The sequence below is a fragment of the Mustela lutreola genome, chromosome 1, assembly GCF_030435805.1.
Source record: "Mustela lutreola isolate mMusLut2 chromosome 1, mMusLut2.pri, whole genome shotgun sequence".
NCBI classification, from domain to species: Eukaryota; Metazoa; Chordata; class Mammalia; order Carnivora; family Mustelidae; genus Mustela; species Mustela lutreola.
In genome coordinates this window covers 8789039-8806832 of record NC_081290.1, presented here as the reverse complement: position 1 = coordinate 8806832, position 17794 = coordinate 8789039, and the positions used below count along the sequence as shown (strand labels likewise).

General features: G+C 41.1%; 1 protein-coding gene across 2 annotated transcripts in view; it reads left to right on the top strand.

Moving 5' to 3' along the window:
- LOC131823230 (alpha-fetoprotein-like) overlaps positions 1 to 17794 on the top strand; it is a 63150-nt gene that overhangs the window by 33668 nt on the left and 11688 nt on the right. For both annotated transcript variants that reach the window (XM_059159325.1, XM_059159334.1), the window contains 2 exons: positions 1115 to 1253; positions 3730 to 3953. In XM_059159325.1, coding sequence (XP_059015308.1) covers positions 1115 to 1253; positions 3730 to 3953 — 363 coding nt within the window. The remainder of the gene's footprint in view (positions 1 to 1114; positions 1254 to 3729; positions 3954 to 17794) is intronic.

The window sequence follows — 17794 nt, the reverse complement described above, 5'->3', positions numbered from 1 at the left end:
CAGAGTTTCTCATTACCTAAGTCTGAGATGAAGCCTGAAAATTTGCATTTCTAACAAGTACCCAAGGCTGCTGATAATTGCTGGTCCATGAGTCACATACTAGACCCGCTGGATTAGGTTGCCTGCTCATTAGATGTTACAGCTAAGTTCTTTCCCCAACTCCATTATAATATAAAAGCAATGATTGATTCTAACTTTTTTTGTCTTCAAATCCAGTAGTCTTTCTCCTTAAAATCTCCCTCGTATCCCTCTATTCCCACCACCACTCTCCTAGTTGAGACTATCACTGTCTCTTGCCTGGACTTCTGGAATGGTCTTCAACTTCTTCTTACATCACGTTGCTTCTTGCTCACCTTCATTCTTTCTTTATATGGCAACCATAATTATCCTAAAAATAAAGCAAATCTAATTCTCTAACTAAGCTTTCTTTCTCTTTCTGTCTCTAATCCCCAATACCTTCCCCCCACTAAAAAAAACTCCACGAAACAAAACAACAATCACATGCAATGGCTTCCCCTCCCAATTTCACTCCCCTTCACCTGCTTATTTTTGTTATTGTTAGCTCTCAGCCCACATGCCATTTCCTTTAGGAGGTGTGCCTGACCTCCCGGGAATAGGATCCGATGCCATTCTCTGTGCACCTACAGTGCTCTGAATTCCTGTCACTACATTAAGTATACCTGCTATCTCACTCATTAGGGTGTGAGCCCCATGATATTGGGGCCTGTTTGCTGATTGTTGCTGTCCCCCTATTCCTACACTTGTAGACAAACAGAGGCTGTAATGGCCTGTGTATACATTTATTTCAGAAGCTGTTTACTAAGTCTGATTTTGTTAGCTCTTAGAGTGTATCTCTTATAGTTTCCTTGCTAAGCACTCACCACCCCACCCCACAGAGGATCAGCGTGGAGTAATGTATGAGGGAGGTGTGAAGGGAATTCTAGGTGTATCGAGTAAGTTATTGGGCCATTGGAGCAAGGACTAACAGGAATTAAACCCCGTTTAATGTTTTGTTCAGCCTAAGCTAGAGATTGTCAAATATTGAGGAAACTCTAGAATTCTTCATTTGAGGCATGTCGTCATTGCCAGGAGTAAGAGGAAATTGTTCTTTCAGGCTCATAATCCTTTATACTAAGAAAGCCCCACAACTATCTGCTCAAGAGTTGGTTATGTTCACAAAGAACATGGCAGCCGCTGCCACCAAATGTTGTCCACTAAGAGATGAGCAACGATTTGCCTGCATGGAGGACTCGGTAAGTCCATCTTGACTTCATGTTTGCCTCTTCATGGTCCTAATCTCCAACCTCCGGCAATCAATCTCATGTTCATGTACATGACTATGAACTGTTGATGGAACTTAATATTTCTGTCCCCAGGAAAACTTCTTTTAGGCCATCTCATGCCAATTGTCTTGGTTAGCAGCAGAGGTAAGACTGTTACTTCCCTAAAGGTAGTGATGTCAGGTTCAACAAGTCTTTACCTGGATCATACTCCAGGGTCTAACTCTTGGATTTTCAAGCCAACAAAAATGACTTTGTCAACAACTTCAAAGACAATGCTGATTTTAGACGAAGTCATCCTAATCAAATATATAGGCAAAAAAGACAATAGTCACCATACCTCTGACACTAGATGTTTTTCCACACAAGAAACAATTTCTTGGGATGCCAGCTGGGTGTCCTATAACTTAACTCATTCTGATAGTGTCTATCTGGAGATAGCATCAGATCCCACAGGGTAAGGGACCAGTCCTACAAGACTGCTTCCATCCCACTTCAGATAACAATGGCAAGTCCAGGTTGTCCCCTGTGATTCTGACTGACCAGCTGTAAATCTAAGGTTCCCAAGATCTCCTCCTCAGGTTTGATTAATTTGTTAGAACAGAACACAGAGGAATACTTAATTAAGTTTACCAGATAGGCAAAACATTTGAAAAAGGAAATAGGTGAACTTCCAAATGAAGAGATACATAAGGTAAAGTCTGGGAGTGTCCTGAGTTCAGAAGCTTCTGTTCCTGTGGAACTGGAATGTGTTACCCTCTTTGTATGTGGATGGGTTTACCCACCTGGGAGCTCTCCAACCCCCATACTATTGGGATTTTGAAAAGTTTCCTTATGTATACATGATCAGTTACTAACTCATTCCCAGCCCATCTCCCCTCTCTGGAGAATGGGTGGTGGTGGTGGGGCTGAAATTTCAACCTCCTAGTCATGACTTGGTCTTTCCGAGAACCAGCCCCCACCCAGAAGTCCACCTAGAATCTCCTTATTAGAAAAAAAGATGCTCCTAGTTCTCTTATCACTTAAGAATTTACAAGGGTTTCAGAAGAACTTTGCCAGGAATTGGTGTCAAAGATCAAATATTTATATTTTTTATTATCTCACATCAAACTCACAAGTTCTAAATTTATTAGACAGAATACCACCTGTGTGTTCATTTACAATGAGAAATATCTTTCCAATGTTCATTTACAATGAGAAATGTCTTTCCAATAATTGGTCCTAATAGCTGGACTACACTTTTTCTTGAATCAAAATACTTAGGAAGTTGAATGAGAATGTGGGTAGTTGTATAAATAGAATCAGAAGAAGGGAAGGGATGGTCTTAAGGGATATTTCTTCCGGGCTATCCTGAGGAATGAGAAATTATGTCTTCCTCACAAGGAAGAGCATCCCTCTAGGGACCTCTATGCTCAAGTCTCCAAGATGTACTCTTTAGGTCTCTCTCAAGTGATATTAGTTTAACACTATGGAATTCTTATTTGGTGACAGCTTTCTCTAACCTCTGTTCTTGACAGAACATCTTGTTTATGCGAAATTGGTCCTTCTTCTGATAAAATACATTTTTTTGATTGCAGATTTAAAAAAATTTATTATCTAACCCTAACTTTTATTTTATTATAAGTTTTTATTATCTAGTAATGTCTTCCTTGGGGAACTCTTTCAATTAGACTTATATTGTTTCTAAAGCCTTATTTTTAGGTGATCTCTATGGTTACTGCACATTTAAAATAGAAAAACTCATACATGAAATGTTGATGCTTACTGGCTTCAATTACTTCATTCCCCAATACATAAATGATTGGGAGTTTGGGGAGTCATACTTGGAAAGGCATATAGGCAGGCAACATCAGGATAAGAATCAGACACACAAGGAGCAGGCAAAGTGACAGTTCTAGAAGAGGACAAGGAAATGAAGGAGGTAACTGAAATAGGATCCAAGAATTTCTCTCATCATCAGTTATTCATTCAATAAATATTCATAGACCATTTACCATATGCCAAGTTCTGTGGTCGTTACAGTTGCCCAGTTATAAAAATAGAAACAAATTGGATTTGAGTTTCTTAAGTAAGAGCTCCACTCATCAGTTATACATCTGAGTCAAAGTTGCAGTGCTGTTGACTTGAGGCTAGATTTTAATTTAAAAGTGCATAAGAAACTCCTACCTTAAGTCAACACTAGTCTGCAAACTGGAATGGGAAGGAACCTGGAGGTGCAGTCCAAGTGAACTCCACTTGAAAATGGGTGGAAGAGGGAGGACAAGTCTGGGAACCAGGCTGCATCTGACACTCCTGCTTTTTCCCAAACAGTGAAATCCATATGAAACTAGCAGAAACCAGAATTTGAGAATATTTATGAGTCTTATTTTCTATGGAGTAAAATATATATATATATATATATATATGACCAAAACCTTATGACTCTTATTTTAATTCTCTTCTGAGAAAGGCAAAACTAATTCTTGGAGCTTTATGCAGAAGACATGAGGCAGAGCCTATCAATGCTGGTGTGGGCCACTGCTGTGATGATTCCTATGCCTTCAGGAAGCTGTGCTTTGATGATCTACAAGTCAACGGGACTTACATTTCTCCACCTTTATCCTGTGACCAAGTCATCAGCCTTAAAGAGAACTTGTGCAAAGCTCAGGAGGAGTTCCAAACTGAAAAACAGAAGTAAGAATCCTTGTTTAATTTGTTATTTACTTTGTTCTGCTCGCAAGGGAGCAGGTATAGAGAACGGTAAAGTGAGCTCAGGTAAAATACTGCAGAATGAATGGATCTGCTCAGTGTTACGCTGGAGGTCGGTTAGAACTGAAAATATTCTGCGGTTTTGCAGTATGGCTATCGTGGTTGTTACCCAAATGAGCTCAGTTAGTGAGACTGAAGCCTACTGGTCAAAAAATATTAACAGAGAAGTACATTAATGTATTTTTCCTAACAAGGGAAATTTGGAGCATTTGCGTGTGTATGTGTGTGTGTGTGTGTGGCTGTGTGTATGAGATATGCATATGTAATACATATGAAAACTATGAAAACATTTATAACTTAGAAAATTTTATGAATATGAGTTATTACTTTGCAAAGCGTTATTCTGGTTTGGTTGCTGTTTCTAATACTTTAGACTATTGGTCAGAAATATTGCCAGTAGAATACGATGTCTATAAATGTATATTTAGATGTATATGTATATACATATGCAACATGTGTTCTATGTAAAAAGGGCTTCTGGATGAAGTCAGCAACGGAGCCTGTGGGTTGACTGGATGAGTCTGTTGACCTGGGCCAGCCCCAGCCTTTCTCTGCTGAGCTTGCTCAAGAGCGTATGGTCAGCTGCTAAGTTAGCCGGGAGCTGGCTGGCTGAGGCTGGCCTTGGCTAGGATGGCTTGTCTCTGCTGCATGTGGCCTTCCATTCTCTGGAAGGTTAACCCAGGCTTCTGCTCATGGTAGCTGGGAGAAGGTAGATGTATGGAGGCCTCGTGAGGCCCAGGTTTGGAACCATGCAATATCACTGCTTCTGTAAGGTAGGTCATAGGATCAGCCCAGATGAAAATAGGGTATGGAAATAGACTTCATTTCTTGATAGGAAGAGTTGGAACATCACATTGCAAAGGACATAAATACAGAGAAAGATGGATAACTGGTCTATTTTGGTAATCGATCTGCTACTTGTGGATCATTAATGCAGTTGTTGAAACTATGGAAAATGATAAATGTCAAGATAATGGTGGAGAGCAAGGTGATATGCTGGGTCTCAAGTCATCAAAAATGAGGGAGAACGACCAGATTTTCTATATGGGGCAGGAATAAGTAGGGATGAGGGATGTTAGAGCTGGATAAAGTGTACTTCAGAGGAACAATGGCTTTTCAAAGAGCATGAAGAAGAGGGGGGAGGAGTCAAGATGGCGGAGAAGTAGCAAGCTGAGACTGCTTCAGCTAGCCGGAGATCAGCTAGATAGCTTATCTAAAGATTGCAAACACCTGAAAATCCATCGGCAGATCGAAGAGAAGAAGAACAGCAATTCTGGAAACAGAAAAACAACCACTTTCTGAAAGGTAGGACCGGCGGAGAAGTGAATCCAAAGCGACGGGAAGATAGACCCCGGGGGGAGGGGCCGGCTCCCGGCAAGCGGCGGAGCAACCGTGCACAAAATCAGGACTTTTAAAAGTCTGTTCCGCTGAGGGACATCGCTCCAGAGGCTAAACCGGGGCGAAGCCCACGCGGGGTCAGCGTGGCCTCAGGTCCCGCAGGGTCACAGAAGGATCGGGGGTGTCTGAGTGTCGCAGAGCTTGCGGGTATTGGAACGGGAAAGCCGGCTACAGAGACAGAGCCGACAGTAAGCTCGCAGCTCCGTGTTACCTTGAACCGGTCGCAGGCTCGGTGAGCTCGGAGCGCGGCCGGAGGTCAGGCAGACGGGAGTAACTGGGCGCTGTTCTCTGAGGGCGCACTGAGGAGTGGGGCCCTGGGCTCTCGGCTCCTCCGGGCCGGAGACCAGGAGGCCGCCATTTGTATTCCCGTCCTCCGGAACTCTACGGAAAGCGCTCAGGTAACAAAAGCTCCTGAAAGCAAACCCGAGCGGATTACTCACCCCGGCCCCGGGTAAGGGCGGTGTAATTCCGCCTGGGGCAAAGACACTTGAGAATCACTACACCAGGCCCCTCCCCCAGAAGATCAACAAGAAATCCAGCCTAGACCAAGTTCACCTACCAAGGAGTGCGGTTTCAATACCAAGGAGAGCAGCAGAATTCCAGAGGAGGAGAAAGCCAAACACGGAACTCATGGCTTTTTTCCTGTGATTTTTTTTAGTCTTGCAGTTAATTTAATTTTTTCTTTTTCATTTTTTTTTTTTTTTTCTCGCCTTCGGGTAAAATTTTTTTTTTTTTTAACTGTTACCTTTTTCTTTTTTAACGATTTTTTACTAGTTTATCTAATATATATATTTTTTCTTTTTTACATTTTTCTTAGGTGTTTTCTTTTTTTTAAAAATTCTTTTCTTTTCTTTTCTTTTTTTTTTCTTTTCTTTTCTTTTTTTTTTTTCTTTCTTCCTTTTTGAACCTCTTTTTATCCCCTTTCTCCCCACTCACGATTTTGGATCTCTTCTAATTTGGTTAAAGCATATTTTCCTGGGGTTGTTGCCACCCTTTTAGTATTTTACTTGCCCCTTCATTTACTCTTATCTGGACAAAATGACAAGACATAAAAATTCAACACAAAAAAAAGAACAAGAGGCAGTACCGAAGGCTAGGGACCTAATCAATACAGACATCGGTAATATGTCAGATCTAGAGTTCAGAATGACAATTCTCAAGGTTCTAGCCGGGCTCGAAAAAGGCATGGAAGATATTAGAGAAACCCTCTCGAGAGATATAAAAGCCCTTTCTGGAGAAATAAAAGAACTAAAATCTAACCAAGGTGAAATCAAAAAAGCTATTAATGAGGTGCAATCAAAAATGGAGGCTCTAACTGCTAGGATAAATGAGGCAGAAGAAAGAATTAGTGATATAGAAGACCAAATGACAGAGAATAAAGAAGCTGAGCAAAAGAGGGACAAACAGCTACTGGACCACGAGGGGAGAATTCGAGAGATAAGTGACACCATAAGACGAAACAACATTAGAATAATTGGGATTCCAGAAGAAGAAGAAAATGAGAGGGGAGCAGAAGGTATACTGGAGAGAATTATTGGGGAGAATTTCCCCAATATGGCAAAGGGAACGAGCATCAAAATTCAGGAGGTTCAGAGAACGCCCCTCAAAATCAATAAGAATAGGCCCACACCCCGTCACCTAATAGTAAAATTTACAAGTCTCAATGACAAAGAGAAAATCCTGAAAGCAGCCCGGGAAAAGAAGTCTGTAACATACAATGGTAAAAATATTAGATTGGCAGCAGACTTATCCACAGAGACCTGGCAGGCCAGAAAGAGCTGGCATGATATTTTCAGAGCACTAAACGAGAAAAACATGCAGCCAAGAATACTATATCCAGCTAGGCTATCATTGAAAATAGAAGGAGAGATTAAAAGCTTCCAGGACAAACAACAACTGACAGAATTTGCAAATACCAAACCAGCTCTACAGGAAATATTGAAAGGGGTCCTCTAAGCAAAGAGAGAGCCTACAAGTGGTAGATCAGAAAGGAACAGAGACCATATACAGTAACAGTCACCTTACAGGCAATACAATGGCACTAAATTCATATCTCTCAATAGTTACCCTGAATGTGAATGGGCTAAATGCCCCTGTCAAAAGACACAGGGTATCAGAATGGATAAAAAAACAAAACCCATCTATATGTTGCCTCCAAGAAACACATTTTAAGCCCGAAGACACCTCCAGATTTAAAGTGAGGGGGTGGAAAAGAATTTACCATGCTAATGGACATCAGAAGAAAGCAGGAGTGGCAATCCTTATATCAGATTAATTAGATTTTAAGCCAAAGACTATAATAAGAGATGAGGAAGGACACTATATCATACTCAAAGGGTCTGTCCAACAAGAAGATTTAACAATTTTAAATATCTATGCCCCCAATGTGGGAGCAGCCAACTATATAAACCAATTAATAACAAAATCAAAGAAACACATCAACAATAATACAATAATAGTAGGGGACTTTAACACTCCCCTCACTGAAATAGACAGGTCATCCAAGCAAAAGATGAGCAAGGAAATAAAGGCCTTAAACGACACACTGGACCAGATGGACATCACAGATATATTCAGAGCATTTCATCCCAAAGCAACAGAATACACATTCTTCTCTAGTGCACATGGAACATTCTCCAGAATAGATCACATCCTCGGTCCTAAATCAGGACTCAACTGGTATCAAAAGATTGGGATCATTCCCTGCATATTTTCAGACCACAATGCTCTAAAGCTAGAACTCAACCACAAAAGGAAGTTTGGAAAGAACCCAAATACATGGAGACTAAACAGTATCCTTCTAAAGAATGAATGGGTCAACCGGGAAATTAAAGAAGAATTGAAAAAAATCATGGAAACAAATGATAATGAAAATACAACGGTTCAAAATCTGTGGGACACAACAAAGGCAGTCCTGAGAGGAAAATATATAGCGGTACAAGCCTTTCTCAAGAAACAAGAAAGGTCTCAGGTACACAACCTAACCCTACACCTAAAGGAGCTGGAGAAAGAACAAGAAAGAAACCCTAAGCCCAGCAGGAGAAGAGAAATCATAAAGATCAGAGCAGAAATCAATGAAATAGAAACCAAAAAAACAATAGAACAAATCAACGAAACTAGGAGCTGGTTCTTTGAAAGAATTAATAAAATTGATAAACCCCTGGCCCGACTTATCAAAAAGAAAAGAGAAAGGACCCAAATAAATAAAATCATGAATGAAAGAGGAGAGATCACAACTAACACCAAAGAAATACAAACTATTATAAGAACATACTATGAGCAACTCTATGGCAATAAATTTGACAATCTGGAAGAAATGGATGCATTCCTAGAAACATATAAACTACCACAACTGAACCAGGAAGAAATAGAAAGCCTGAACAGACCCATAACCAGTAAGGAGATTGAAACAGTCATTAAAAATCTCCAAACAAACAAAAGCCCAGGGCCAGACGGCTTCCCGGGGGAATTCTACCAAACATTTAAAGAAGAACTAATTCCTATTCTCCTGAAACTGTTCCAAAAAATAGAAATGGAAGGAAAACTTCCAAACTCATTTTATGAAGCCAGCATCACCTTGATCCCAAAACCAGACAAGGATCCCACCAAAAAAGAGAGCTATAGACCGATATCCTTGATGAACACAGATGCGAAAATACTCAACAAAATACTAGCCAATAGGATTCAACAGTACATTAAAAAGATTATTCACCACGACCAAGTGGGATTTATTCCAGGGCTGCAAGGTTGGTTCAACATCCGCAAATCAGTCAATGTGATACAACACATCAATAAAAGAAAGAACAAGAACCATATGATACTCTCAATATATGCTGAAAAAGCATTTGACAAAGTACAGCATCCCTTCCTGATCAAAACTCTTCAAAGTGTAGGGATAGAGGGCACATACCTCAATATCATCAAAGCCATCTATGAAAAACCCACCGCAAATATCATTCTCAATGGAGAAAAACTGAAAGCTTTTCCGCTAAGGTCAGGAACACGGCAGGGATGTCCATTATCACCACTGCTATTCAACATCGTACTAGATGTCCTAGCCTCAGCAATCAGACAACAAAAGGAAATTAAAGGCATCCAAATCGGCAAAGAAGAAGTCAAATTATCACTCTTCGCAGATGATATGATACTATATGTGGAAAACCCAAAAGACTCCACTCCAAAACTGCTAGAACTTATACAGGAATTCAGTAAAGTGTCAGGATATAAAATCAATGCACAGAAATCAGTTGCATTTCTCTACACCAACAGCAAGACAGAAGAAAGAGATATTAAGGAGTCAATCCCATTTACAATTGCATCCAAAACCATAAGATACCTAGGAATAAACCTAACCAAAGAGACACAGAATCTATACTCAGAAAACTATAAAGTACTCATGAAAGAAATTGAGGAAGACACAAAGAAATGGAAAAATGTTCCATGCTCCTGGATTGGAAGAATAAATATTGTGAAAATGTCTATGCTACCTAAAGCAATCTACACATTTAATGCAATTCCTATCAAAGTACCATCCATCTTTTTCAAAGAAATGGAACAAATAATGCTAAAATTTATATGGAACCAGAAAAGACCTCGAATAGCCAAAGGGATATTGAAAAAGAAAGCCAACGTTGGTGGCATCACAATTCCGGACTTCAAGCTCTATTACAAAGCTGTCATCATCAAGACAGCATGGTACTGGCACAAAAACAGACACATAGATCAATGGAACAGAATAGAGAGCCCAGAAATAGACCCTCAAATCTATGGTCAACTAATCTTCGACAAAGCAGGAAAGAATGTCCAATGGAAAAAAGACAGCCTTTTCAATAAATGGTGCTGGGAAAATTGGACAGCCACATGCAGAAAAATGAAATTGGACCATTTCCTTACACCACACACAAAAATAGACTCAAAATGGATGAAGGACCTCAATGTACGAAAGGAATCCATCAAAATCCTTGAGGAGAACACGGGCAGCAACCTCTTCGACCTCTGCCGCAGCAACATCTTCCTAGGAACAACGCAAAAGGCAAGGGAAGCAAGGGAAAAAATGAACTACTGGGATTTCATCAAGATCAAAAGCTTTTGCACAGCAAAGGAAACAGTTAACAAAATCAAAAGACAACTGACAGAATGGGAGAAGATATTTGCAAACGACATATCAGATAAAGGACTAGTGTCCAGAATCTATAAAGAACTTAGCAAACTCAACACCCGAAGAACAAATAATCCAATCAAGAAATGGGCAGAGGACATGAACAGACATTTCTGCAAAGAAGACATCCAGATGGCGAACAGACACATGAAAAAGTGCTCCATATCACTCGGCATCAGGGAAATACAAATCAAAACCACAATGAGATATCACCTCACACCAGTCAGAATGGCTAAAATCAACAAGTCAGGAAATGACAGATGCTGGCGAGGATGCGGAGAAAGGGGAACCCTCCTACACTGTTGGTGGGAATGCAAGCTGGTGCAGCCACTCTGGAAAACAGCATGGAGGTTCCTCAAAAAGTTGAAAATAGAACTGCCCTATGACCCAGCAATTGCACTATTGGGTATTTACCCTAAAGATACAAACGTAGTGATCCAAAGGGGCACGTGCACCCGAATGTTTATAGCAGCAATATCCACAATAGCCAAACTATGGAAAGAACCTAGATGTCCATCAACAGATGAATGGATCAAGAAGATGTGGTATATATACACAATGGAATACTATGCAGCCATCAAAAGAAATGAAATCTTGCCATTTGCGACAACATGGATGGAACTAGAGCGTATCATGCTTAGCAAAATAAGTCAAGCAGAGAAAGACAACTGTCATATGATCTCCCTGATATGAGGAAGTAGTGATGCGACATGGGGGCTTAAGTGGGTAGGAGAAGAATCAATGAAGCAAGATGGGATTGGGAGGGAGACAAACCATAAGGGACTCTTAATCTCACAAAACAAACTGAGGGTTGTTGGGGGGAGGGGGTTTGGGAGAAGGGGGTGGGATTATGAACATTGGGGAGGGTATGTGCTTTGGTGAGTGCTGTGAAGTGTGTAAACCTGGTGATTCACAGACCTGTACCCCTGGGGATAAAAATATATGTTTATAAAAAAAAAAAAAAAAAGAGCATGAAGAAGAGATATGTTGGAAGTAAAAGAGACCTAGATACTAAAGTAGATGGAGTTCAAGCAAAAAGAGCCTTCTCTCTTTTTTTTTTTTTTAAATTTTTTATTTTTTATAAACATATATTTTTATCCCCAGGGGTACAGGTCTGTGAATTACCAGGTTTACACACTTCACAGCACTCACCAAAGCACATACCCTCCCCAATGTCCATAATCCCACCCCCTTCTCCCAAACCCCCTCCCCCCAGCAACACTCAGTTTGTTTTGTGAGATTAAGAGTCACTTATGGTTTGTCTCCCTCCCAATCCCATCTTGTTTCATTGATTCTTCTCCTACCCACTTAAGCCCCCATGTTGCATCACCACTTCCTCATATCAGGGAGATCATATGGTAGTTGCCTTTCTCTGCTTGACTTATTTCGCTAAGCATGATACGCTCTAGATCCATCCATGTTGTCGCAAATGGGAAGATTTCATTTCTTTTGATGGCTGCATAGTATTCCATTGTGTATATATACCACATCTTCTTGATCCATTCATCTGTTGATGGACATCTAGGTTCTTTCCATAGTTTGGCTATTGTGGACATTGCTGCTATAAACATTCGGGTGCATGTGTCCCTTTGGATCACTACATTTGTATCTTTAGGGTAAATACCCAATAGTGCAATTGCTGGGTCATAGGGCAGTTCTATTTTCAACATTTTGAGGAACCTCCATGCTGTTTTCCAGAGTGGCTGCAGCAGCTTGCATTCCCACCAACAGTGTAGGAGGGTTCCCCTTTCTCCGCATCCTCGCCAGCATCTGTCGTTTCCTGACTTGTTGATTTTAGCCATTCTGATTGGTGTGAGGTGATATCTCATTGTGGTTTTGATTTGTATTTCCCTGATGCCGAGTGATATGGAGCACTTTTTCATGTGTCTGTTGGCCATCTGGATGTCTTCTTTGCAGAAATGTCTGTTCATGTCCTCTGCCCATTTCTTGATTGGATTATTTGTTCTTTGGGTGTTGAGTTTGCTAAGTTCTTTATAGATTCTGGACACTAGTCCTTTATCTGATATGTCATTTGCAAATATCTTCTCCCATTCTGTCAGTTGTCTTTTGATTTTGTTAACTGTTTCCTTTGCTGTGCAAAAGCTTTTGATCTTGATGAAATCCCAATAGTTCATTTTTGCCCTTGCTTCCCTTGCCTTTTGCGTTGTTCCTAGGAAGATGTTGCTGCGGCAGAGGTCGAAGAGGTTGCTGCCCGTGTTCTCCTCAAGGATTTTGATGGATTCCTTTCGCACATTGAGGTCCTTCATCCATTTTGAGTCTATTTTTGTGTGTGGTGTAAGGAAATGGTCCAATTTCATTTTTCTGCATGTGGCTGTCCAATTTTCCCAGCACCATTTATTGAAGAGGCTGTCTTTTTTCTATTGGACATTATTTCCTGCTTTGTCGAAGATTAGTTGACCATAGATTTGAGGGTCTATTTCTGGGCTCTCTATTCTGTTCCATTGATCTATGTGTCTGTTTTTGTGCCAGTACCATGCTGTCTTGATGATGACAGCTTTGTAATAGAGCTTGAAGTCCGGAATTGTGATGCCACCAACGTTGGCTTTCTTTTTCAATATCCCTTTGGCTATTCGAGGTCTTTTCTGGTTCCATATAAATTTTAGCATTATTTGTTCCATTTCTTTGAAAAAGATGGATGGTACTTTGATAGGAATTGCATTAAATGTGTAGATTGCTTTAGGTAGCATAGACATTTTCACAATATTTATTCTTCCAATCCAGGAGCATGGAACATTTTTCCATTTCTTTGTGTCTTCCTCAATTTCTTTCATGAGTACTTTATAGTTTTCTGAGTATAGATTCTGTGTCTCTTTGGTTAGGTTTATTCCTAGGTATCTTATGGTTTTGGGTGCAATTGTAAATGGGATTGACTCCTTAATATCTCTTTCTTCTGTCTTGCTGTTGGTGTAGAGAAATGCAACTGATTTCTGTGCATTGATTTTATATCCTGACACTTTACTGAATTCCTGTATAAGTTCTAGCAGTTTTGGAGTGGAGTCTTTTGGGTTTTCCACATATAGTATCATATCATCTGCGAAGAGTGATAATTTGACTTCTTCTTTGCCGATTTGGATGCCTTTAATTTCCTTTTGTTGTCTGATTGCTGAGGCTAGGACCTCTAGTACTATGTTGAATAGCAGTGGTGATAATGGACATCCCTGCCGTGTTCCTGACCTTAGTGGAAAAGCTTTCAGTTTTTCTCCATTGAGAATGATATTTGCGGTGGGTTTTTCATAGATGGCTTTGATGATATTGAGGTATGTGCCCTCTATCCCTACACTTTGAAGAGTTTTGATCAGGAAGGGATGCTGTACTTTGTCAAATGCTTTTTCAGCATCTATTGAGAGTATCATATGGTTCTTGTTCTTTCTTTTATTGATGTGTTGTATCACATTGACTGATTTGCGGATGTTGAACCAACCTTGCAGCCCTGGAATAGATCCCACTTGGTCGTGGTGAATAATCTTTTTAATATACTGTTGAATCCTATTGGCTAGTATTTTGTTGAGTATTTTCGCATCTGTGTTCATCAAGGATATTGGTCTATAGCTCTCTTTTTTGGTGGGATCCTTGTCTGGTTTTGGGATCAAGGTGATGCTGGCCTCATAAAATGAGTTTGGAAGTTTTCCTTCCATTTCTATTTTTTGGAACAGTTTCAGGAGAATAGGAATTAGTTCTTCTTTAAATGTTTGGTAGAATTCCCCCGGGAAGCCGTCTGGCCCTGGGCTTTTGTTTGTTTGGAGATTTTTAATGACTGTTTCAATCTCCTTACTGGTTATGGGTCTGTTCAGGCTTTCTATTTCTTCCTGGTTCAGTTGTGGTAGTTTATATGTTTCTAGGAATGCATCCATTTCTTCCAGATTGTCAAATTTATTGCCGTAGAGTTGCTCATAGTATGTTCTTATAATAGTTTGTATTTCTTTGGTGTTAGTTGTGATCTCTCCTCTTTCATTCATGATTTTATTTATTTGGGTCCTTTCTTTTTTCTTTTTGATAAGTCGGGCCAGGGGTTTATCAATTTTATTAATTCTTTCAAAGAACCAGAAGAGCCTTCTCTTGAGAGGTCCTGGGGGAAGCAGTGTCCTCTGGGGAGCCTCATGTTTTTGTATAGAGCAAGACCGAGAAGTTTCAAAGAGAAGCTGTGGAGAGAGGGATGTTTTCTTGAGAAAGCCTCAAGTGACAAAGGAGACAGAGGACCAGGAGAGCAGGAGATGGATCAGATTAGGGGTGTAGAAACCTCAGCATGAAGAGGGGTGACCTGGGAGACTCAGATTTCTGACTGGACTGCTGCTAAGGTGACTGAGGGTCATGGCCTTGGCTTTGGAAGTACACGTCAGTGCACATGACTTCAGAGCAGCAGACTCGCCGTTTGCATCTGAGAGCATAAGCTGATTAAGATCTCATAGGTGGTTGGCATTTTCCCCAATTCTCCCCACTCTTGCTTAGGTGGATCGAATGGAACACTTATTGTCAGCTCTTAGAAAAGAGACTCCTTGTTTGCTGTTGTAGACAAAGAATTGCCTTCTTAGCGGTATCAATCATCCATCTCTTTGCCTGCCTTCTACTCCTGAGCCCGGAGCCAAGATACCCCCATGGCCCAGGCATTTCTCCCTAGAATAAAATTCTGCTTCTGGTAAAATTCTGCTGTCAAAGGCCCCATTTGGCCATGACCAAAGGTAGGCATTCTAGGAAAAGCCAAAGAGTGAAATTCTGGTTTCCCTGAATTAGCAGCTCTCCAGCCCCCTGACGGTGGGGCGGCAGTTCCCTTCTACTGTCCCTGTTCCTGTCCTCAGGAGCAAGCAAGGGAGCCCTGCTCCTCATTGCTTCTCCTCCCCCCAGATCATTAGAAGTGGTAGCTTACTGCATTTCTAACTCATTGATTTACTCTAACACAGGCACTTGCAAGGTCTAAATGTAAGAGTCCAGCAATACCATCTTGTCAAGTGAGGCAAAATTTTTGTTGTCTCTGGATTGCACACGTACTCGCAGGCAGCAAGCACAAGCTGGTGCTTGCTCTGTTTAATCACACCACTGGCAATCTTATGCCAGCTGACCCTTGGAATCCTTTCTGCGGTGGCCAGGGTGAGCCATTCTCAAACTAGACTTTAACACTTCCAGTCAACACCTGAAGACCACTGTCGTGTTCAGTTAGCCATTCTTTTGTTTGCTCAGGCTGGACTCAGGAACGTAGGGGAACGAGGTCTCTGTCACTCCTAGCGTGCATGCTTGCCTTCTCTTGAGGACGCTCTCCGGGCATAGATAGACACTGCGTTATGTACGGCATCTCACCAAATCCTTACCACAGATGTACGAGGCAGATAACATTATATGCCATTTTAGTTGTAAGGGGCAAGAAGATTGGTATGAGATCACGCCACAGGTGAATAGGTTGTGGAGCTGGAAAATTCGCCCAAGCTATCTGGCTCAAAGCACATACCTTTACCAACACATAGCTTTTAGTGAACCCTAATCAAGGGGTTATAATACTGGTTTTTAAAACACTGAGTTCTTGGAGTGCCTGGATGGCTCAGTTGGTTAAGTGTCCAACTCCTGATTTCAGCTTATGTCATGATTTCAGGATTATGAGTTCAAGTCCCCAGCCGGGCTCTGGGCTGGGTGTGGAGCCTGCTCAAGATTCCCTGTCTCCTGCTCTCTCCCTCTTCCCCGGCTCCTCCCCTCCTACGCACACCTGCGCTTTCTCTCTCTGCCTCTCAAAAAAATAAAATAAAGTAAAATAAGTAAATAAAATAAAATAAAGTAAAATAAAACACTGAGCTTTCAGATAAGGGATAGCTAATAAAAAGTATGAAACATTAGGAATCATCCTTGTTCTAGTGAATTCACTATGTTCTCTGTGTGGAGAAAACAATAGCATAGAAACACTTAATGTAGAGATCTCTGGACTATTCTGGGAGAATGTGTATTGGGAATCAAGAGTCAAATTGGAAAAAAGCCCTCTTACTTCCTGGGATAGTGGTAAGGGCTCTCTATGGCTTTCATCCCTTTATAATTCGGGCTGACTTATAATTCACAGCATAAATGTAAAACAAGCAAACAAAAAACCAGTGAAGGGGCTTCTGGAGGGAAAAGTAAAAATTAAGCAAGGTAGAAGAGAAGGTAGAAGTTGAGATTATGTAATACGATAGAAACAATCGAAAGGAAACAGAAGCTCAAAGTAAAAAAATTTAAAATCCAATTAAAAATATTGAATTGAAATGTGAAGATTTGAGAGAGTATATAAAGACCAGAATGTACTTTAAATGAAATGGTGGATACATTTAATGACAATAAAATATTAATATCATCGAAGTGGAAAACTGAAAAAAAGTTGGTGGTACTGAATTAAAAATAGGATTTAAGATTTTATAAGGTAAATTAAAAATTCTAAGCTGGGGGCGCCTGGGTGGCTCAGTGGGTTAAGCCGCTGCCTTCGGCTCGGGTCATGATCTCAGGGTCCTGGGATCGAGCCCCACATCAGGCTCTCTGCTCAGCAGGGAGCCTGCTTCCTCCTCTCTCTCTGCCTGCCTCTCTGCCTACTTGTGATCTCTCTCTGTCAAATAAATAAAATCTTTTAAAAAAAATTCTAAGCTGAAAAATAGAATTAAGGGAAATATTTTTGAATTACAACCATCAGGTTTGTAGGTAGAGAGATCGGGGTGGGAGAGGGAGGAAATGGGCAGGAGAGGTAAATCTACTGCAAGCAGATCACAAGTGCTTCACAGTTTTTAGGGGGAAGGAGCCAAGCTTCTAAAAGGCACAGAGTCCCCAGGTGTAGAAATGACTGCCTTTATGTATGGAGTTCCAAGGCGGGGTAACATGACCTCCTGATACCCCTGCTCTGAATCTCATTCCCAGAACTTCTGTCTTCTCATAAAGGGAGTTTCTTCACCCATCCCTCTTCCAGTACAATTTGGTGTTTCTCCTGGTTTCAAATAAGCAGCCGCTGGCTGGTGTTCTGGAAACCCAGCAGTCTTGCTGGCCTTCCCCCTACTGGTCCCTCCGGGGAAGTGCATTTGGAAACCTGCCCACGCAGCAGGGGAAAGCAGAGTGGTCCAGTGGAAACCAGACCGCCCAGCAGCGGAAAGCAGAGTGGTCCAGTGTGACCAACGCATAAGTGAGAGAAGGAAAATAAACTTTTGGGGTGAGACTAGAGGGTTTGGGAGGGGCCGAGCCATGACAGCACTTGGAC